The sequence below is a fragment of the Syzygium oleosum genome, unplaced genomic scaffold (genome assembly GCF_021117445.2).
Source record: "Syzygium oleosum isolate NSW1041296 unplaced genomic scaffold, Sole_v2.1 Sole_v2.18, whole genome shotgun sequence".
Classification (NCBI taxonomy): Eukaryota; Viridiplantae; Streptophyta; class Magnoliopsida; order Myrtales; family Myrtaceae; genus Syzygium; species Syzygium oleosum.
Window position 1 is genome coordinate 187,065 of NW_026607502.1, and position 21,995 is coordinate 209,059.

Consider the following 21,995-nt stretch of genomic DNA (forward strand, 5'->3'; position numbering starts at 1 on the left):
GCCGGTCCGGTGACCGGCCAGAGGCGGAAGCCGGCAAGGGCCGCCCTCGCCTGAGTCGGGTGAGGGTCGCCCTTGCCCTGGGCTGGCGAGGATGGTCCTCGCCCGACGCGCGGCGAGGGCGGCCCTCGCCCGACGTAGGCGAGGGTCGCCCTCGCCGGCTTACGCCTCTGGCCGGTCGCCGGACCGGCGACCGGCCAGAGGTTGAAGATGAAAAAAAAAAAGAAAAGAAAAGAATAAAAAATAAATAAAAATTCGAAAAAAATAAAAAATAATATTAAAATTTTAATTCAGGGTAAAATTGTCACATATATACCAGTTTGGGATTTTTTGTGCTAAGTTCAGGGTAAAATTGTCACAGGTGTACCAGTTTGGGGTTTTTGGTGGTCAAAAAAATAGTTCATGGTAAAATTGTCACATATGTACAAGTTTGGGGTTTTTTATGGTCAAAAAAATAGTTTGGGGTAAATGTGTCACAAGTATACCAGTTTAGGGTTTTTCGTGGTATTAACCCTTTTTTCAATTATAGCATACTAATCTCAATTACTTTCACCCAATGTACTTTTACTCAAAACACTTTCTTGAACTGAGCTATTTACACGTTAATGCTACAACAAAACAATGCTTGAGATTGCCTTTAAATGAAAGGATCAATATCACGAAAAATCTAAACAGGTTTACGTACGATATATTTACACCAAACTAATTTGTGGATCATTAAAAACATCAAACTGGTACAGTTGTAATAAATATATCCTAAACTAATTTTTGAGTCACCAAAAATTCATATTTACCCTCCATTAGCTTCCATCAAATCTTACCTTGAAAATATTAAGTTGAATGACACATGAAAATCCATATCAGTTTGGGGGTAAATTTGGCATAAATGTACAAATTTGAAATTTTTAAAACGCGAATGATAACCATTCTCTTCTCCGGTTCTATTTTTGGCTAGAAATAAAAAAAAATCTATTTCTATTTCCTTAATGAGTTTCTGAGCAAAAAGTAGCGTTCAATAACGACAGAAATTTTTTGTTCCTAGAATAGAAATTCGTTTGGTATGTTATTCTTAAATTTTTGTTCCTCGGATGGCCGGCGGGCGGCGGACGGTTGGCGGGCAGCGGGCAGCGTACGACCGGCGTGGTGGGAGGCGGCGAGGGCAAGCAATAAAGAGAGCTATTATTTCTGTTTCTATTCCAAAAATAGAAAAATAAAAAAAATCTACTTCTCATTTCTGTTCCAAATCTATTTCCGGGCTTAAAATTTATCTCATAAATAAAAAAAAGTTGAAATTGCGTTGCCAAACGGACTTCTATTTCAAACCTGTTGTCGGAAATAGAAAAATAAAAAAAAAACAAAGAAACAGAATGGGTGTCATCATTAGCGTCTCTGAGATAAATTAATTTGACCCAAAAATTAATTTGAGATAAATTTGGTATATCGCCGGGTTTTTTCGTGGTATCAATGAAAATCTTCCCGAAAGCGGGGGGGACAGAAAGGGAAAAGCGACTTCTATAAGACGGTTCGCGATTCAATGTCTGTAGGGCACCGATTTCATCCCCAAATTTCATTCTCTGCATCACCTTCTTGTTCCTCAATCCATCGTCCCCCTCTCTCTCTCTCTCTCTCTCTCTTTCTCTCTTAAACACTTTCGGAGAAGGCGGGCGCGATGCCTCAGCGGCACTCGAAGAACAACAACGACCTCGCCTTCTTCACGTACGACGAGAAGCGGAAGCTCGGGTACGGCACCCAGCGGGAGCGCCTGGGGCGGGACTCCATCAAGCCCTTCGACGCCTGCTCCCTCTGCCTCAAGCCCTTCGTCGACCCCCTCTGCTGCCTCAAGGGCCACGTCTTCTGCAAGGAGTGCATCCTCCGCTCCCTCCTCTCCCAGAAGAAGGACATCCAGAGGTAGGGTCCCCCTCTGGGGGTTCGCCCCCCGCGTGTGGATTCGTCCGGGTTCCGTCGGCGGCGTGTGCTTGGTTTTCTCCGTCCGTCGAATCTAGGGTTTTGAAGGGGAATGGAATTTTTTGGGGTTTTGGGCTTTTAGTGTCTTTAAAGGGTATTCAGGTGTCCGAATTTGAAATTCAGCTCGTTCGATTCCTGCTTGGGTCCGAGATCGTGCGGGGCGTGTGCTTGGTTTTCGTCAAATTTAGGGTTTTAAAGTGGAATGGTATTTGGGTTTTGGGCAATTAGTGTCCTTAAAGGGTAGTCCGATGTCCGGAAATGGAATTCAGCTCGTTGGGTTCCCTGCTTGGCGTTCTGACGGGTCAAAGTTTGATTCTTGAATATGTACTTTTTGTGCTGTAGGAATCTTTTCTTTGCGTAAATTGTATTTTGAACGGTTTGGGCATATAAGACTTGAAGCTTGGTTGACGGTTCAAGAGAGTCGATTGATATGTTGAACCATATCACAGTCCAGTTGAGACCTCTAGCAATGTTGGCTGTTTTGTGTCTCTTTAACTTGGTCCGTAAATACTTATGTCAGTGTTCACGGAGAGCTTGCGGAATTTTTTTTTTTTTCCTGTTCGATCTAATGAGTCGGCGCTACTACTTGGACAACTTAACTATACTAATTGGGATCAACAGCTCAGTCTTTAAAGATGTCACTTTCTACTGTGTTCGAGAGTATTGGATTGCCGAAGGCGTAGCTAGAGGTTATTGGTCCCCATGATAGGTCTTCCTCAGGTAGGAGCTTAATTTTTATAGCAATCAGAGTCCTGAACTGTTGGTTATCTGAGCCTTTGGGCATGGGCATTACTTGGCTTGTGGAAGGTTGTTGAGTGGGCATTGTCATAATTTTGTAAGAGCATATCCCTTTTCCATCTTTGTGCATCTGTGCCACTGTATGTGCATGGGCTTTCATGTGAGAAAGAAGTCTGTGGTGTGGAGGGAGAGGGATTGTGGTGGCTTTTGCTGGGATATATAGGTTCTTCTATTGACCCAGAAGTAATTTAAAATTCTTATGGCTGGTTCAGAGAGCAAGATGAATTATTTTCCAACCACTTGGTTGATGGTAGGGGTTGACACTTTAATGTTCGCTGACATCTGAGCTGTCCCCTCGTCAAAAGATAATTCAGTAACATGCTTTCTGTGGTATTTAATTCCTGTCTGAATCACTAGAAGTCTCCCGATCATTGCCTTGATGAGATAGGAGCATTAAGTGCTGGTGCCTCTGGGAAAAGAATTATGTACAACAAGAGATGCTCGATCGAGACTTAAAAAAAGAAAGTGGGAGTTTTCTATAGCCAACCATACTATCTGGATTTACAACTATCTGAGTGATTTGATCTTTTTAACTGTGGGAAAAAAGACTGTAGATATCATTTGACATCCAACATTTTATTGTTACCTTTTCCTCCCTATTACTGGTTCCGTGCTAAAAGTCTTCTTGAACTGGCAGAAAACTAGCTGCTCATGAAGCTCAGCAGAAGCATGAGAAAGAAGAGGAAGAAGAGAGGCTAACGCTGCAGAAAGCTAGGGAACTAGATGCATTCGATCAACAAAATCATGGTGCGGTACCTCAATACACTGATAAAAATCACAGCCGAGACAAGAATGGCTTCCATGGTGCAAACAGTGTCAAGGTTACTTCTTATGAGGAGGAAGCACTTCGAACCATGAAGGCATTTTGGCTGCCCTCAGCTACTCCAGAAGCTCCTCTTAAGGTAGACGCACCATCCACCAGCACAGTCTGCCCAGAAGGCAATGAGAAACTAAAGCTGAAGACCCTTTTTCCTATTTGCTTCATAGAAGACACCAGTGAGAAGAAGAAAGCCAACTCCCTGGACAAGACATATATATGCCCTAGCTGCAAGGTCACATTGACCAACACGGTGTCACTATCTGTGCTTAGCTCCTGTGGGCATGTCTACTGCAAGAAATGTGCAGAGAAGTTTATTGTTGTCGATAAGGTTTGTCTTGTTTGCGATAAGCCGTGTAAAGAGAGGAATTTGGTGAAGTTGGAAAAGGGCGGGACGGGTTTCTCTGCTCATGGGGATCATCTTGAAGCGACTGACTTCAAACATTTGGGGAGTGGTTCAGGATTAGGGCTGGTGAGACCTGCAATGAAGACCTGAATCTTGATATTTTAAGTTTTGTCTCAGCCAACATGTTTATTTTCTTAGAGGAAAATGGGGCTGGCTAATTTCGAATTTCTCTTAATTAAGATATCCAGTTGTGCTCTGCATCCTTTTTGTTGAAGATGGTGTTGTAAATGTACCCATCAAATGAATTGTTTTATCCTAAGTGCACCAGATTGTCTTGAACTGTGTTATCAATTCTCAATTTAGTCCTAATACTTCTGTGTTGGGTAAGTGCCGACTCAAGAATTGACATTGTAAGCCTTAGTCAATTGAGGATTTAAGTGAACATTTTGGCTATCTAGTACCTTGCATCTTTGAAAAGCGTTGATCAAGTATTGATCTTGCCCTTCGTAGATTTTAGACGTCGGAAAATTTATGTCGGGTCGAATGTGGAAATTTTTGAATCCGACGCCTCGCCATCTCACTTTTCTCTAAAAAAAAAAATCCAAATCAAATTTGAAAGCTCAAACCACAGCTAGTCGTGGTTTGTTTTTGCCAGTTGAGATCGTGAGCTAAAATCGAAGATAAAGCCTACAAAGAATCAAAGGCATAGGTAATTTTTCGCTTGGTATTTGGTGTGAGTGATATAGGTCAGTGGGCGTCCAGTCATAGATGTGACATCGTACAGTTATAGCTGAGATTAAACCTGTAGCGGAAGTAGTCTTCCACATTTTTTGGGTTTGGAGCGATGCATCAGAAAATGTACCCATCACAAAGGAAGAAAAACAGAGAATTTCACTTAAGTCAATCTGCCGCTCTATCAAAGACCAACTCACTGCATATGCCGCTCATTCTTCACATCATGAGGATTCATGTTCTGATACCATTTGCGACGATCTCGCTTGAAACATAGAGGCCAAGGCCCCCTTGTGCTTCATTATTTAACACCAGTCAGTGATGTGTGCAATAACACTAGAGGTCGAAACGTTTCACCAAATTCTGCGTACAAAGTGTTTGTAGCAAGGACAGATTAGGTGTTTAAGTAAGGCGTGTGCGTGTGCCCAACATCGATAGAAGACTGGTAGTTTTTACTGAACATATTATTTCTGTTGAAGTTTATATGTAGGAAATAAGTAGCCTGGTAAAGCTCAGATAAGGCAGGGCACTTCAGAAGAAAGGAGCAACATTTCTCATTGAAACCAAAGTATTTCTGGATCCAACTCCACTGTGAATCAGCATAATACAATCTGTGAAACAGAATTATTAGACACATCACAATAACAATACAATCCAACAAAATGAAAAGAAAAAGGATCCAAATGATATAGAATGAAACAAGGATACAGATGAAAATCACAAACTGGTACAATCTAACCATTGACGCTAAGCTTTGCTCTAGCATGGCCTTCATTGATTTGATACTGCTCTCCAATGCCTAATTGAGCCATCAAGAGCCGAACGAAAGTCACGAGCTCCCCGCCTTGACTATGTACTTGGGCATGTGTCTCTGCTCTGCAATGACTTGCAGCGTAGGACAACAACTCCACCCACACTCTACACATGATCTTCCACTTTTCTGGCTCTCGCTTTTCCAACTCTTTGGCCAAGATGCATCCGTCAAACAAGACCGATTGGTTATTCTTTAATCTACAGTATTATAATACATCTTAGCAAAAGATATCGACATTTTGGCCATTCCACACCTGTTCATGTTAGGATTATGCAAGCAAGTTTTTTGTCTAGTCGGTTTCATATGTTCTGGATTTGCATTTGAAGATTATTTGCCGTTTTTTTAGGGTTTATTCGTCTTCAATAGGACATGCTTTCATTTCCAGTTCTTGTGTCATGAACCACAAAAATTGCCCGTGCTTTAAGCAAAAATAACATACCATTATAAATTCTAAACTCGTACATTCATGACACACATACCCCAAACTAATTTTCGTTCTGCAAAAACTGGTACCTCGTGACACATTTATTAAAAACTAATTTTCATCTTACAAAAAATCTCAAACTAATACCCTGTGATACATTTACTGCAGACTAATTTTAGTTTCGCAACAGAACCCAAATTGTTATCCCCGATCCAAATCTACCATCCGTTAATAGTTCATCTAATATCCTGTTAAAATACATACTTGTCAATACACGTAACAAACGAATGCAAGGTGGATTTGTGACGAGGAAAATCCAAGTATTGACACTATGCAATTTAAAGAAGGGTAGATTTGGACCATCAATACAAGTTTGAGATTTTTATGAGACGAAAATTAGTTCGAGGTAAATATGTTTTAGGGGTACCGATTTGAGATTTTTTGTGAAATGGAAATTAATTTGGGGTAAATATGTCAACATTTATTAATTCAGTTGTAAGGAAAGCTTTTCAGTAAACAAGGAATTTAGTAGCTACCTAACGCCGGTTCTGAAACTCCTGCCTCCTTTGATGCTCACTCTTTGAGAAGATTTCTCTTGGAGTCATAAAATGAGTGAGAGACAATGTGGTGGTAGGGTTTTTAATATGGAGAAGTGGTTAGAAACGTGTCCAAAAAAATGATTTTTGAGGCCGAAAATCTTGAATTGAACTTTTGGCAATTTTTTTGTCTCACTCCTCTCTATTATGTACATAAGTGTGGGATGCTCAAGGGCTCATATCCTGGACTTGGTATTTTCCGGTCCAACCCCCAATCCCTTTATTGGCAACTTTGGCAATTGGCCTAGTGACATCTTGCTCTAAATGAGCTTTTTCGTAGAAGTGGTAAATGGGTCAAGAACCCATATATTAACCCATATGTAATGATTGTTGGTTATGAGTGGGTTGGGTTTAGTTTTAAAAATAGAATTAAATTGGTCATTAATGGGTTGTTTATTAACTTAATGGGTCTTAAATGTGTATTAAATGGGTCATAAATGGATTACCCAATAAGCTTAAGTGAAATTTTCAATGTTTTTTTAATTTTCTGATTTTTGTAATTTTTATACTCTTTTTATTCTTTTTCTTTTTCTTTTTTCTTCTTCCCCTGCCGGTGGCCGACCACAGGCACGGGGTGAGCTCGCTAGAGGCCGACGAGCTCGAGTCTCACCAGGCGAGCTCATCCCTCGCCTATGGCCAGCTGCCATCGGTGGGGGAAGAAGAAAAAAGAAAGAAAGAAGGGAAAAACGAAAAGAAAATAAGAAAATAAGGAAAAGAAAAAGAAAAATAATTAAAATGTGATTTTTAAAAAAAATAAAAATATTACAATGAATGCATAGAGGAAAATATGATTTTTCATACTAAACGGCGGAAAATATTTTCTAGTTCATTCCAGGTTTCAACCAAATATTGGAAAATATTGTCATTTTCCTGAAAACATTTATTAGAAATGTTATATTTTCCGCGAAACAAACGGAGCATCAAGTTTTTTTAAAAGATTTGTATTGCATGAAGATGTTTCAGCAATACAATTTTTTTAAATAATTATTAGAAATAAGTTTTCCTAGATTCCGTTAAATGGGTCGGGTCGGGTATGGGTCAAGATTTTTGCCTTGCGATAAATGTGTCATAAACGAGTTAAATGGGTGAAGTTGGGTCGGACCATTTATGACCCGACCTATCCGTTTAATAAGTCTACTTTTCCGGTTGTACTTACTTGCATTGTAACTCTACCTGGATCAGACTCTATGTTCTATTCATTATATAGAAAGCGTAAAAGTCGCTGCATTAAATAACCTGCAAAGCTTTCTTGGTCTAATTGTTGAATGAAGAAGTGAGGTTAGGTACAAAACTTTCAAAATGAAGTCCTCGAGATTTCGTATCAACGTGACTCACATGTAGATCTCGTTTGAATAGCCATATGTTGCTCAAAAACAATCTGTCCTATGGTATCTTCAAGAGTACACTAAGCAGCTAGCGTGCGCTATTTATCTCATACTTTAACATGGCAACTAACTGTTGTTTGTCGCGGCTCGTTTACTCTAGTTTAGGTCGAGGCATGAAGTAATTGCACAAATCATAAAAAACCGAGCTCTCCATATTCCAAAAAGTTAGCGTGCGCTAGCAATTGCACAAACCATAAAAAATCGGCTCTCCATATTCCGAAAAGCTAGCATGTGCTATTGATTTCGTGTTCTACATCGGAACCGACTAGAGACACATTTATTCCAGGTGAAGGCATGAAGTAATAGCACAAATCACAAAAAAAAGTTAGTGTGTGCTATTTATCTCATATTTAACTAGTAAGATGCCTAATGAATTGCCGCGAGCAACTCGCATTACAAGTTGTACTTAAAATCAAGTTCAAAAGTCATGAAAGTAAGTCAGCTTGAACATAAAATGACCTGAAGCCCGCCAGTGCTCGGGCAAGTACGTTAATGTCCGGCCTGCATTTTCTTTTCTCTTTGTATGGCCACCGTCTGGCATGGTCGGACACCATTTTGTGTGCTTGGTGAAGTGAGATCGCGCTCGTTATGATACTATTTTCAAATTGTTGGCAGATGCCTTGATTCAGGAAACTTCATGTGACGTCTTGGATTAACTCACTGAGATATTGTTTACTTTGGCCCATCCCATACTAAGCCTCACGGTTTTGTTTTTTGGCATACAGGTGGGCACCTTCCCTGGAGTTCATCCATCATGGGACTGCTTTCACCTGAGCATGCTTAACTTTGAAATTCCAAAGCAAAGTTTGTCGTTACGTTAAATGGCGCCTCCGTGAGTTAATTTCAGTTTTTACATATATAGCTCAAAATTGTTTTCCTCCTATTCGGTACATAGTTCGGTTCATTCTTGCCCTCTTCGCCATGCCTGTCAGGAGCCGCTCCTTGCCCAGGCCCTCTGGCCTCGTCGACTACTATCGACCCTCGTCGGACTGGGTTGTTAGACTTCATATTCATTTTTGTAATGGATGTTTCATTGAATCGCGCAACTGGGGCTGGACACTGATCCAAAAAACTGTGTGTGTGAGGTTGAGAGGCTCTTTTGGAGTTCTATAGCTATCGTTATTACACAGGCGCAACTAGGACATTGATTTGGTTAAACTATGACGATCACTCTCCATTCGTGGACATAGTTCCTTCGTGAAGGAATTTTGATTTAATTGTCCCCTAAATTTTATGAACATTCTTTATCGAGTGACGTGGATACGTATTAGTCACTAATTAAAGGATGTAGGGATCTAGGACAACAAGCGTGTTATTCAATTCATGAAAAATCACATACGTATTAGGCTCTGTTCGTTTGGCGGAAAATATTCTCTTTTTGGAAAATATTTTCCCGGAAGTCATTTTCCTGAAAAATGTTTTCCCGGAACACAATTTTCTGGTGTTCGGCTAAAATCTGAAGAAGTTTCGGAAAATATTTTCTGGTGTTCGGCGACCGCCAATCCGGCGGCGGCGGCCGGCGGCCAACGACCGGGGGGCAACGGCGGCAACCGGAGGGGGAAGGAGGAGTTTGGCGGAAAATGATTTCCGCTTAGCGGAAATCATTTTCCGCCAATTTGGTCATGTTTTCCCTCATTGAGGGAAAAATGTTTTCCGGGGAAAATGTTTTCCGCCTCCGAACACCGGAAAACACGGAAAATGTTTTCCTGGAAAATATTTTCCGCCAAACGAACACAGCCTAGTCACTAATTAAAGAATTTTGAACTTTTTATTGCGTATTTTATTTTATGCATTTGTCTTCTATGGCTTGTTACTTTCGGCAAGTTGAGATTTCTGTTGTTGCTTTATCTTAGATTTTTGTTTGATTTGTAACAGTGTTCACTATTTGGTTGTTCCATATCACATAAACGATTGACATGTAATTTCAAAGAGCACGTTTGTCGAAATACAAAAAAACGAGACAAAAAAAGAATCGATTGATCTTTGGTTGACCTTGGAATCGGACCGAACCCATAAAGTTGGTTCAATCCTTGGTCCCCGGTTCAACATCGTTGGTCCTCAGTCCCAAAATTTGGGGACCATCACTGTGCGGGTTGGTCCCTCGGTGAAATGGTGGATCGGCCCAACTCGGACCATGCTCAACCCTGTGGATGGGGGTGGATATTCACCAATCCTAGAACATCTCCGATTGGTTTGACCACAGGCCAAGCCTCGAGGCAGTTTTGCGGAGGCCGATTCAAATGAAGTAACTTATGCTAACTATACTTTACTATAAGAGAATTTTCATTTTCTTTGTTCCTAGTAAACTTTACTTGGATTGTGGTAAATAATGTTAATTGGAATAAAAAAGCTTACTAAGAATAAATACCACGGACAAACGATGTTTATTAATGATTGTTCTTACTAGGAAATGAGATGATTTACCATGAACCAAGTAAAGTTTACTATGAACAAATATATTTTACTTACAAATACACTCACTTTACTCTTAACGAAGGGGATGTACCACAAAACAGATGAAGTAACTTATAATAACTATACTTTACTATAAAAGAATTTTCATTTTCTTTGCAAGATGAAGATCTACTAAAAATGAGATCGATTTTACTTTTCGTTAAGACGATTTTTTATCAATGAACTTTGGACCTGTTAAATCAAATAAGAGACCTCACCTTGTAGTGCGGTGAAGTCACCTTACCCTAGAAGCCCACCTCTCGAACCATATACATCCAATAAATAGTCTTGCAAAACTAAACTGAGCACTCTAGATGTTAATTCAAACTGGCTGCTACAATTATCAGCTAAGTTCTCCATAGAAACGAACCATGATTGCATTGGAAGATATATACAAGGTGTTCGCAGCCATGGTGCCTCTCTACGTCGCCCTGATGCTCGGCTATGGCTCCGTGAAGTGGTGGCGCATGTTCACCTCGGAGCAGTGTGACGGCATAAACCGCATGGTCTGCTACTTCATCTTCCCTCTTTTCAGCTTCTAGTTCATGGCCGCGCACGCCAATCAGATGAATTACTCCATCATAGCGGCGGATGTTATCTCAAAGTTCCTCGCTGTCCTGATGCTTGCCTTGTGTGCCAAATGCAGCAGCAAAGTGGACTATAGCTGGTGCATCACCACCTTTTCCTTGCTCACCTTAAATAATCTCCTAATTGTCGGTACACCAGTATTGAGATCGATGTATGGTCAGGTGGGTGTGGATCTTGTGGTTCAATTAATGGTTATGCAGACCATTCTTTGGTTTCCGCTTCTTTTGGGTTTTCTCGAGTTTTGGAAAATGGGGATGGAATTTTCTCCAACGATCGCGAACACTGATGATTCCATGCCAAGCGAGAAAGATATCAAGGGAACGGCCGAGGCTGTGGAGACCAATAACACACGACCAAGATTGTGGACCGCCGTGATAATTGTGGGTCTGAAAATGGCTTTGAATCCTAACATCTACACTTGCGTCCTCGGCGTCGCTTGGGCAGTAATAGCACAAGGGTTTGCAATTCAAGAGATGCCTTTTGTTTTCGCAAGCAATGTCAGATTGTCACCGAATATTCATCTACTCACGTAACTATTTCTCTTGTAAGGTTCAAAGTGAAAATGTCAGGCATCGTCAAAGAATCCATACAGATTCTATCAAGAGCTGGGTTGGGAACTGCTATGTTCAACATTGATAAGTAAAGAGTTGGCTTGAACTAGAACCATGTGTTGGCATGTTATTAAAAGGTTCGGCCTATGTCTAAGAGGAACTACATCTAGTTATTTTCATTTACAAGAGTAGGATTTCATATTTGCTCTCATCTGATGTGTGCAGGTATATTCATCGCAATGCAGAGAAGGGTGATAGCTTGTGGCATGAAAATGACATTTTTGGGAATGGTCTTTAGGTTTATTGCTGGACCAACTCTGATGACCGTGAGTTCCCTTGTTATGGGACTGCGCGGCGATGTTCTCAAAATCGCTATCATACAGGTAATGAAACTAAAGTTCATTGCCTATATTCGACCGCGGGATGCCATTAGATTCATTCCATCTTTTGAACTCAAGCAATCGATAGCTCATATTTTAAATCCGCCAATGTAAACTAGTATTGCTTAAGTAAGCCTAGTGATAGAATTTTCAGTGCTATAGCTCTGGTTCTGTCACTTTTATTTAACTTCCATGGATCCATAAGAGTGGTTGCCTTTTCCCCGGGAATAAGAACAGCAGGAGTGCCATAACTTTTGTACAGTGCTCACTTGAGTGCCATAACTTATTTTTCGATCACTTAAGTGCCACATCAGGGTAAAATCGATCATTGAGTGCCATTTCCAACAAATCATCCTACACCAATTTTTTTTTATTAATTTCCTATTCCGACGTGGAATTGTTTTTTATTTTTGATTTTTTTTATTAATTGTTTATGTCAGCACCAGCTATGCCACGTCGGATTTTCCGACGAGGCAAATTGCCGATGGCACTTAAGTGATTGATTTTTCAAATTTGTGTCATTCAAGTGAGCGTCGTACGAAAGTTATGGCACTCATAGTATACTTATCTAAAAAATGCTTATCCATAGGAGTGATTATTTAAATATTTAGGAAAATTATCAATTTAGTTTTAAACCTATTGTGTGGATGTCAATTCAGTTTTAACTTTCCAATTTTGTCAATATAGTCATACACATTTGCACGATATTTAAATGTAATCTTTCCTACCAATTGTCGTCGCAAATTACGACATGGAAATCAACAAATTGCCTACGTTAGCATGCCACTTAGGATAGCCAGCGATGACTAGACACCATGTCAGAGATTTTTTTGTGGCAATTGGCAGAAAAGACTACATTGAAATATCACCAAAAAGTTTATGACTACATTAACAAAACTGAAAAGTATAGCTGATTAATTGGAATAATTAGTTATTGACAAGAAAATTATGACAATTGTAATTGCATTATAAGACAATTCAATCAAACCATTGGCAAACATATATTTTTTTGTCAATTCTAAATATATCAGAATTTCCAAAGAAAGAAAAAAAAAAGGTAATAAATAATCTTAAATCTGGGACCTGCAAGAGATATTGTGATCAATTTAAGGTAATAGGGAGCGTCGGAAGTCAAAAAATGGATAAAAAGAAGGCCTTTATGTGTTTATCTTATTCACATAAGTGTTCATTTAAATGTTAAACCTAACCTACTTATTTATATTTGAGCTTATACGAGTAAAATAAGGAGAGAGTATGATGATTTCTAGAGTCAAGGGACGTACGGTGGTTGGGAAAAAGGAGAGGCAAATGAGGTAATTTATAATTAATACTACTTATGTCATAATAATTATTTTGATGATAGCTTAATTTCGATCTTTGTTGAAAATTAAATTTAGAATATTTTGGATTTTATATGCAATGGGCCTCATTCATGAGAAGTACCTAGATTTATATATATGGTACCAACTTTTATTAAAATGTCTTATAAATAATTAATTAATGCAAGGCATTTGTCTACGTGGGACCCTTATGGTAAAGTTCAGAGGGATAACTGCATTAATTGGCTCTCCCCAATCTTTTCACTTATAAATAAAAATGTTTGGGATAAGAACAGCTAGAGTGTTATAACTTTTGTATGGTGTTCACTTAAGTGCTACATCGGAGTAAAATCGATCATTTGAGTGCCATTCCTGGCAAATCGTACTACGTGAATTTTTTTTATTAATTTTCCATTCAAACGTGGATTTTTTTATTTTTGAATTTTTTTATTAATTGTCCATGTCAGCGCCAGCGATGCCACGTAAGATGACTGGCGTCCACGTCGGATTTTCCGGCGAGGTAAATTGCCGATGACACTTAAGTGATCGTTTTTTTCAAATTTGTGGCATTCAAGTGAACAAAAAAAAAGTTATGACCCTTAAGTGAGCGTCCTACGAAAGTTATGACACTTATAATGTACTTATCCCCTTTTCCCCATTCGCAGGCAGCACTACCACTGGCGATTACAACTTTCATCTTCGCCAAAGAGTACGGATTACATCCAAGTGTTCTCAGCACTGCATAAGTTGTCTGAATTCATTCAAATTAGTTCCATCCACAATGTTCACCCAAATCAACTTTCATTGGTCTAAGGAAGGCATCTGCACTTGTATACTTGTAGGGTGGTCTTTGGCACATTGGCATCCCTTCCACTGCTGATAGCCTATTATGCCGTTTTAGAGGTTATATAAAAGCTGATCCAGATCCAAAGATTACATAAGAAACATTTTCAGACAGGAAATGGAGGATCAATGCAAGAGCGATGAGAAAATTTGTGGCAATTAACTCATGAATTATGTAACGTCGCGAATTCCTTAGTTGTGATTTGTACACCCCAGAAATTCCCGAGTTCATATACAGAATTCACGTTAGAAAAAGAAATTTTAGGGGGGTTTTGATTGCAAACTTAATAGAAATGAATTGTGGGTGATGTCCATGCAACTCACCAACTTCGGAAATTAGAATGTACTCTTTCAATGCTTTGATTAGGAACATATTGCAAAATCCAATATAAGTATATACAATGTTTATTTTTTGAGATGTAACGAGTGCCACGCTAATGGTTAAATAAAAGTTCAGTCGGCCCCGCATAGGATTTTTTTATAGGTTATATAAAAGAGATACAGGTATATTAAAAGTCTTAAAATTTATAGACGTCGGGTAATCAAGTCTTAAAACTTTCTAATGCTGTAAGCAAATCTTAAAACTTAAAAAAAATAGTACAATAAAGTATTTCCATTAGCTCGTTAGTTTTAAGAGACGAAAAAATTTAATGTGACTTTTTAAAATATTTACTCTCTCTTGTTAAGATAGTGTTTTGAAGACACTTAGTGCTATTTGTTGTCAAAGTAGTTGTCACATTAGAGAGAGAGAGAGAGAGAGGTGATAGTGGACAACAATAATGGCTCGAAAATGATCCGATTCATATTGATCCATTTAACCTGTTTTGATCCATTTTCATACAATACAATTCTAACGATCTATATCTGACCCAACCCATACCCATATTTCATATAATACAATTCTGGCGACACATACCCAAACCCAACCCTACCCATATTGCTAAAATACATAAATATTAAATCCAATTTAGAAAAACTTGTCTCTTATAAACTTTATATATATATATATATATTTATATTTATATTTATATATTGCTAAAACATGATGGACAATTTTTATAATTTAAAAAAATTCTGATTTTTTATATCTTTTATATTTCTATTTTTTTCTTTCTTTTGTTTTTTTTCTTCTACATCCGTCGACTGGTGGTGATCGGTAGGTGTGATCAGTTCCCGATCCGGTCCGGTTCAAAGGTGGAATCGGGAAACAGACCGAAAGGACCAATTCCCAATTTTGAGAACTGGGGATCGGACCGATTGTTCCTGGGACTGGGAACCGAACCAGATCGGTCCGATCCAGTTCCGGTCCGATCCAATGTAACCGGTCACTTTTTTTATTTTTTTCCCACCACAACGAGAAAGAGTGACAAATCTCAACATATTGACAAAAGTGATGATGAGTGATAAGTTATTGTGGTGCGACGATAAGGGAAAAGCGTTGTACGTGAGTTTAGTTCACATTTTACTAATATTTTTGGAAGAAAGAAAAATAAAATAAAAATATATATAGTTGGTCCGGTCCGGTCTGGTTCCCCTTTGGAACCAGGAACCGGACCGCCTGGACACCTGTTCCACTTTTACGAACCGGGGAATAGGACCAAACTGGTCGGTCTGGTCTGGTCCAGGTGGTCCGTTTTGCACACCCCTAACAATCGGCGACTAGCGGTGACCGGCGGCAAGGGGATGACTGGCGACCGGCGATGACCAACGACCGGCGGAAGCCGATGATGACCGGTGACCTCCAATTGGCCGGCGATCGGCAATGACTGACGGCCGGCAGTCGGTGGTGATCAATGACGGCGGTGACCGTCGACCGGGCAACGTCGTTGGGGATGAGAGCTCTAGATCTTCATGTCAGACCATGGTGATTTGAAGGTCTATCTTGGTGACGTGCACATCTACTTGATGCCTCATGCCCACCTAGTTGATAACACATCCTCACCTCCCAGGAGTCCTCAGAATTATATTGCAAGAGAGAGAGATTATAACAACAAATGCATGTATAGTTTCCATCTATCAAAACCGACCTAGTCACCAAAAATATACTTGATTGTACTATTTTCTTTTATAGGTTCTAGATTTATTAGATTGCACTATATGAAGTTTCCAATGCTTGATTAAACTTCCACTACAAAAAAAACTGGATTTTTGCCACGAAAATTTGCGATGAAAAAATTTTCGTTGCAAATTTGCGACAAATTTTCCAACGAAAAGTAAAATTCGTTGGAAATTTCCAACGAAAAATTTTTCGACGCAAATTTCGTTGGAAATTTCCAACGAAACAATTTTCGTCGCAAAATTCGTTGGAAATTTCCAACGAATTAATTTTCGTCGCAAAATTCGTTGGAAATTTTCAACGAATTTTGCGACGAATTCAAAAAAACCCGTTATTTTTTGGCATTTTTTATATTTGTTGGAAATTTCCAACGAATTTCAATTTTCCGGGCAATTATTTCAGTGCGTACAATTTTCGTTGGAAAATTCGTTGGAAATTTCCAACGAATTTTTTTTTCTTTGGAAATTTCCAACGAATTTTTTTTCGTTGGAAATTTCCAACGAATTTTCCAACAAATTACAAAAAAACCCATTACTGTTCGGCATTTTTGATATTCGTTGGAAAATTCGTTGGAAATTTCCAACGAATTTCAATTTTCCGGACAATTATTTCAGTGTATACAATTTTCGTTGGAAAATTCGTTGGAAATTTCCAACGAATTTTCCAACGAATTACAAAAAAACCCGTTACTATTCGGCATTTTTTATATTCGTTGGAAAATTCGTTGGAAATTTCCAACGAATTTTCCAACGAATTTCAATTTTCCGGACAATTATTTCAGTGTATACAATTTTCGTTGGAAAATTCGTTGGAAATTTCCAACGAATTTTCCAACGAATTACAAAAAAAACCCAATAATGTTCGGCATTTTTTATATTCGTTGGAAAATTCGTTGGAAATTTCCAACGAATTTTTTTCGTTGGAAATTTCCAACGAATTTTCCAACGAATTTTAATTTTCCGGGCAATTATTTTAATGTGTACAATTTTCGTTGCAAAATTCGTGAGAAATTTCCCACGAATTTTGCAACGAAAACCCTACTTCTTCCTTATTCAATATTTTCGCGCTCGTTATTCCCGCAACTTTCAATTTCCACGTTCTCTCTCTCTCTCTCCTTCGCCTTCACCTTCTCCCCGTCTCCCCTCCGCCTCCCCTCCGCCTCCTCCCCGCCCCCCTCCTCCTCCTCCGGCCCCGGCTCAAGCGCCATGGACACCTAGCCTACAAGCCTCCGGACGCCCGACGGCCCCGACGCCCCAGACGCCACCAAGCCTCGTCGCGGCGAGGCTAGGAGACGACGACGGACTTGACGGGCGGCGGCCTCGAAGCCTGCTCCCGCCCCTGCTGCTGCTGCTGCTTCTTCTTCATCTTCGGCCATGGCGAGGGCCGAGCTCGCCATGGCCGGCGAGCTCTGCCCTCGCCGGCGATGAGCTCGAGCTCGCCATGGCCGGCGAGCTCTGCCCTCGCCGGCGATGAGCTCGAGCTCGCCCAGATCTGGGCGAGCTCGGCCCTCGCCGGCGACGAGCTCGAGCTCGCCCAAATTTCGACCAAATTTTTTTTTTTTCGATGGAAAAAAAATTTCCACGATTTTTAATTCGACCAAAAAAAAATTTGTAGCTTCCAACGAAAAAAAATTCGTCGGAAAAAAAAATTCGTTTCCAACGAATTTAGCCACGAGTTTTCCAACGAATTTTCCAACGAAAAAAATTTGTCGCAAATTTCCAACGAAAATTGAAATTTTTCATTGGAAAAATTTGCGACGACTTATTACCAACGAATTTTTTTTCGTTGGAAAATTCGTTGGAAATTCGTTTTCCAACGAATTTTTTCAAATTTTTCGTTGGAAATTTCGTCGGAAAAAATATGTTTTTTTGTAGTGTTCGGGTAAAAGTTTTAGGACTTATAATGATCCTACAATAATGAAAGAGATGTTGATTTTAATTTATTAGATACTACCAATATAAATGTAGAACATTATAATTACACACAATTCAGCAAGTACTATACTGTAAAGAGTTTCGAGTGAGTTACTGATCACAAATAACCAATTTGGGATACGACCGAAGCTTTGAACTGCTGGACTTTAAAATGAGAAATTACCTTACCTTATGCAAGGGCCTCCTTAGATCCTTGGTGTTTGATAGGATTTACCTCACCAAGGAGGGTTGTTTCCTCCTGTGAGGGCTACAACGCCTTTTTTAAAGAGCCGGCGGCCGGTCTACCCTCAAATCACTTGTCCCTCCCCCTGTGTCTTTTCTTTCGGGGGAGGACTGAAATACTCTCTTATTTTTTACATCCCGAGGTCTAAATGAAGCTTTTTAATGACCTACTCAAGTCCAACGATCGATAATAGTAGAACACATCAACTTTTTTGACAACTTTAGAAAGAACATTTTTTTAGTAGCAATAAAGTCACCATGAAATTATAAGATTATCTCCAAATCAGTGTGGCCGTTCAATTCAAAATTACCACTAACACATACAAAAATCCTAAGAGCAACACATGTTCCATATAAGTGGATCTCTATTTAAAAACGTTCAAAAGATCAAGCAAGGTCACATTTATCAAAGAACTTTCGGTGGGCCATGAAACCCTGGTTTTGGAATACCATGCATTGTCATGATCGAAACGCCGCATACGATGCGACTGTTGAAGTCAAATTGAATCATTCACGATCGGATTTGCTTGTGTAATTCTATGCTCAAAACAGAAGAGGGGTCTTGGATTCGCAATGAAAGGCTCTTACACCAACAAACGACAAATTATTTTAAAAGCCTATATCGTTCAGTGGGTAACAGAAATTTTGTTCCGGTTTTAGACATCATTCCTACAATGGTACATGAAGAAATGAATGCATCACTAACCGCTGAGGTCACTTTGGAAGAAGTCAAGCATGCTGTTTTCCAACTAAGTCCTCTAAGTGCCCCTGGACTATATGGTTTTAATGGGAAATTTTTTCAGTTCCACTGGGAGACTCTTCAATTTGAAGTATTTGCGGCAGTTAAAATTTTTTTCATATCAGGAAAATTGAATCCTGATTTAAATAAAACCCACATTACACTAGTTCCAAAAGTTCCTAACCCCAAAACTCTCGATCAATTCCGTCCCATTAGTTTGTGCAATTTTGCCTACAAAATCATATCCAAGGTAATGGTGAATCGACTCAAACCTTGGTTATCGAATTTAATCGCTCAAGAGCAAAGTGCATTCGTAAGTGGGAGACTTATCCAGGACAATATCATGATAGTGCAGGAAGTGTTGCATCAACTAAGAGTCAAGAAGAGGAGGAAAAAATTTCAGGCGATCTTGAAACTTGATATGAAAAAGGCGTATGACAGAGTAGAATGGGGTTTCTTGGAGGCATGCTTAAGAAAACTGGGCTTTGATGAAAAGTGGATCACATGGGTTATGCAATGCGTGTATCTTCAGTCTCATTCAGTGTTAAATTTAATGGGAATCCACTCCCTTACTTCCAGCCTTCCAGAGGACTTAGGCAAGGTGATCCATTATCCCCTTATCTGTTTATATTGGTAGCAAATGTTTTATCTCTTATGATGAAGGAAGCAGTAGAGGATGGCAGTATAAAGGGTATTAAACTTAACTCTTATTGCCCTACCATATCACATCTTCTATTTGCGGATGACTCCATCTTCTTTTTGGATGGGAGAATTCAAGAATGCCAATCTGTATCAGATGTTCTGCAGCAGTATTGTTTTGCTACTAGACAGGAGATAAACCTAAACAAATCAGGAATATTTTTTAGCTCAGGGTGCCCACATACCTTAAGAGCAAATATGGCTTATGAACTGCGTGTCCCTGAACTGGATAAAACAGGAAAATACCTTGGAATTCCGTCGAATTGGGGAGAGTCTAAGAAGAATATGTTTGCCTGGATACTTGGTCAAGTTAACAAAAAACTGGAAGGTTAGAAGGAATCTTTAATTTCTAAAGCGGGGAAGGAGATATTACTAAAAACAGTAGTGCAGGCTCTTCCTCAATATGCAATGTCAATTTTCAAGATTCCTGTTTCCATATGTAAAGCGATTGAAAAGAGAATGACAGCATTTTGGTGGAAAAACAGAGAATCTCACTCTGGAATTCATTGGAAGAGTTGGGAATTCTTGAAACAAAGGAAAGACAATGGAGGCATGGGATTCAAAGATTTACTTTCTGTTAACAAGGCTTTCTTAGGAAAGCAAGCATGGAGATTAATGCATCAATCGTCCTCTTTATGGGGTCAAATTTTTAAAGGGATTTACTTCCCAAACAAGAGTTTCTGGCATGCTGGGAACGGGCATAGACCCTCTTGGGGCTGGCGAAGCTTATTATTGGGAAGAGACTCAATCTCAGAATCTTCAATGTGGACAGTGGGAACAGGAGAAGCAATCGGTATCAGAGAGGACAGATGGTTGAAAAGAGGAGTAATTGGAGGGCCATCAAATGAAAATGACCCACAAAAGGTAGTAGAGCTTATAAACAACGAAGAAAATTCCTGGAATGAGCCTCTTCTTCGAAATATATTCGAAGAGGAAACAGTGAAAGAAATTCTCGCTATTCCTCTAAGCACTCACTCCATTCAAGACAAACTGGTGTGGACATATTCATCAACAGGAAATTACTCAGTAAAGAGTGGCTACAACAACATAAGACTTACTGAGAATATCCGAAAAGCTCCAAAGGCGTCCTCATCTTTCTCGGCTCCTCGAGCTTTGTGGAATAAGATCTGGAAAATTGGAACCATCCCTAAAATTAAGTTCTTTCTATGGAATGCATGTCAGAACAGTCTACCCACAATGGAGAACTTACACAAGCGAAAAATAGTACCAGATCCATTATGCTCACTGTGTAAAGACCAGGTGGAATCCATAGAGCATCTCCTTCGTCTTTGTCCCTGGACAAGAGAAATATGGGCTCAACCATCCCTAAACATTCAGGTTTCTTCCCAAGGGTTCAGCAGAATAGAGACATGGCTAATGCAATTCCTTAAAAGTACAGGAAACCTACCTTCTTTGGAACTTGTTGCAACCATCTTCTGGTTTATTTGGACTTCCAACAACACCTTTATCTTTCGAAAGAAACTCCCAAACCCAGTTCAAGCACTACAAGGAGCTCTAACTTCTCTCGGCAATTACAGGAGATGGAATTCAAAGCAAAAATCGGACCTTGACGCACCCACCTCTTCTGAGATCTGGAAACCCCCAAAGGGCAGATCTTTAAAGGTTAATATTGATGGATCCTTCGTCGAAAGCTCCATGGAAGGCGCAATCGCTTGCATCGTTCGAAACTCAGAGGGGACACTTGTGGATGGCTTTGCAAAGCAAATCCATGTCTCCTCAGCCTCTCAAGCGGAATTTGTGACTCTCTTGGAAACCCTAAAGTTCTTAGTCCCTCGAAGACACTATCCCCTTGAGTTAGAGTCAGACAATCTGACTTTGGTAAAAACTATGGAAAACTCAGACCTTATTCCATGGGATGCACGTGCAATTATCTCCCAATGCCTTGATCTGTCCTCTAGCTTCTCATAGTTCCATATCACCCATTGCCATCGTGAAGCCAACTCCATTGCGGACTGGACCACAAAAGCTCAGCGCCATAAAACTCTGCCAAGGGACTGGATTTCTTCCCCTCCCCAAATCTTGTTGGATTTACTTTGTAAGGAATTAAGCCCAGTTTATGGGCTCTGCATTTTCAAATTAAATAAAAGTTAATCAGTTTACGACCCAAAAAAAAAAAAATTTGGGAGCCGTGGAAGAAATTGATGCTACACCTGTTGACTACTGTAAATTCTAAGATTTACAATCAAATTTAGGAAAAAATATTAGTTGATCTTGAAGAAATCGGATGCGCAAGAGGCATTGTTTTCGGCAAAATCATTACTTGCGACCTTGCTCTTAGGCATGAGCCATTATTTAATCAGTTGCATATAAAGTCT

The 21,995-nt window shown here is 39.6% G+C and overlaps 1 protein-coding gene and 1 pseudogene across 1 annotated transcript; both read left to right on the forward strand.

Annotated features, from left to right (window-relative positions):
• Positions 1–1,526: 1,526 nt before the first annotated feature.
• Positions 1,527–4,242, forward strand: LOC130140411 (E3 ubiquitin-protein ligase CSU1-like). The gene is made up of 2 exons (XM_056319735.1): positions 1,527–1,905; positions 3,398–4,242. Exons 1-2 carry the CDS (start codon positions 1,667–1,669, stop codon positions 4,071–4,073), a joined length of 915 nt encoding a protein of 304 aa, XP_056175710.1. The 5' UTR covers positions 1,527–1,666; the 3' UTR covers positions 4,074–4,242.
• A 6,457-nt stretch (positions 4,243–10,699) lies between these two features.
• LOC130140373 (auxin efflux carrier component 5-like) lies at positions 10,700–14,078 on the forward strand (annotated as a pseudogene).
• The last annotated feature ends 7,917 nt before the right edge of the window (positions 14,079–21,995 follow it).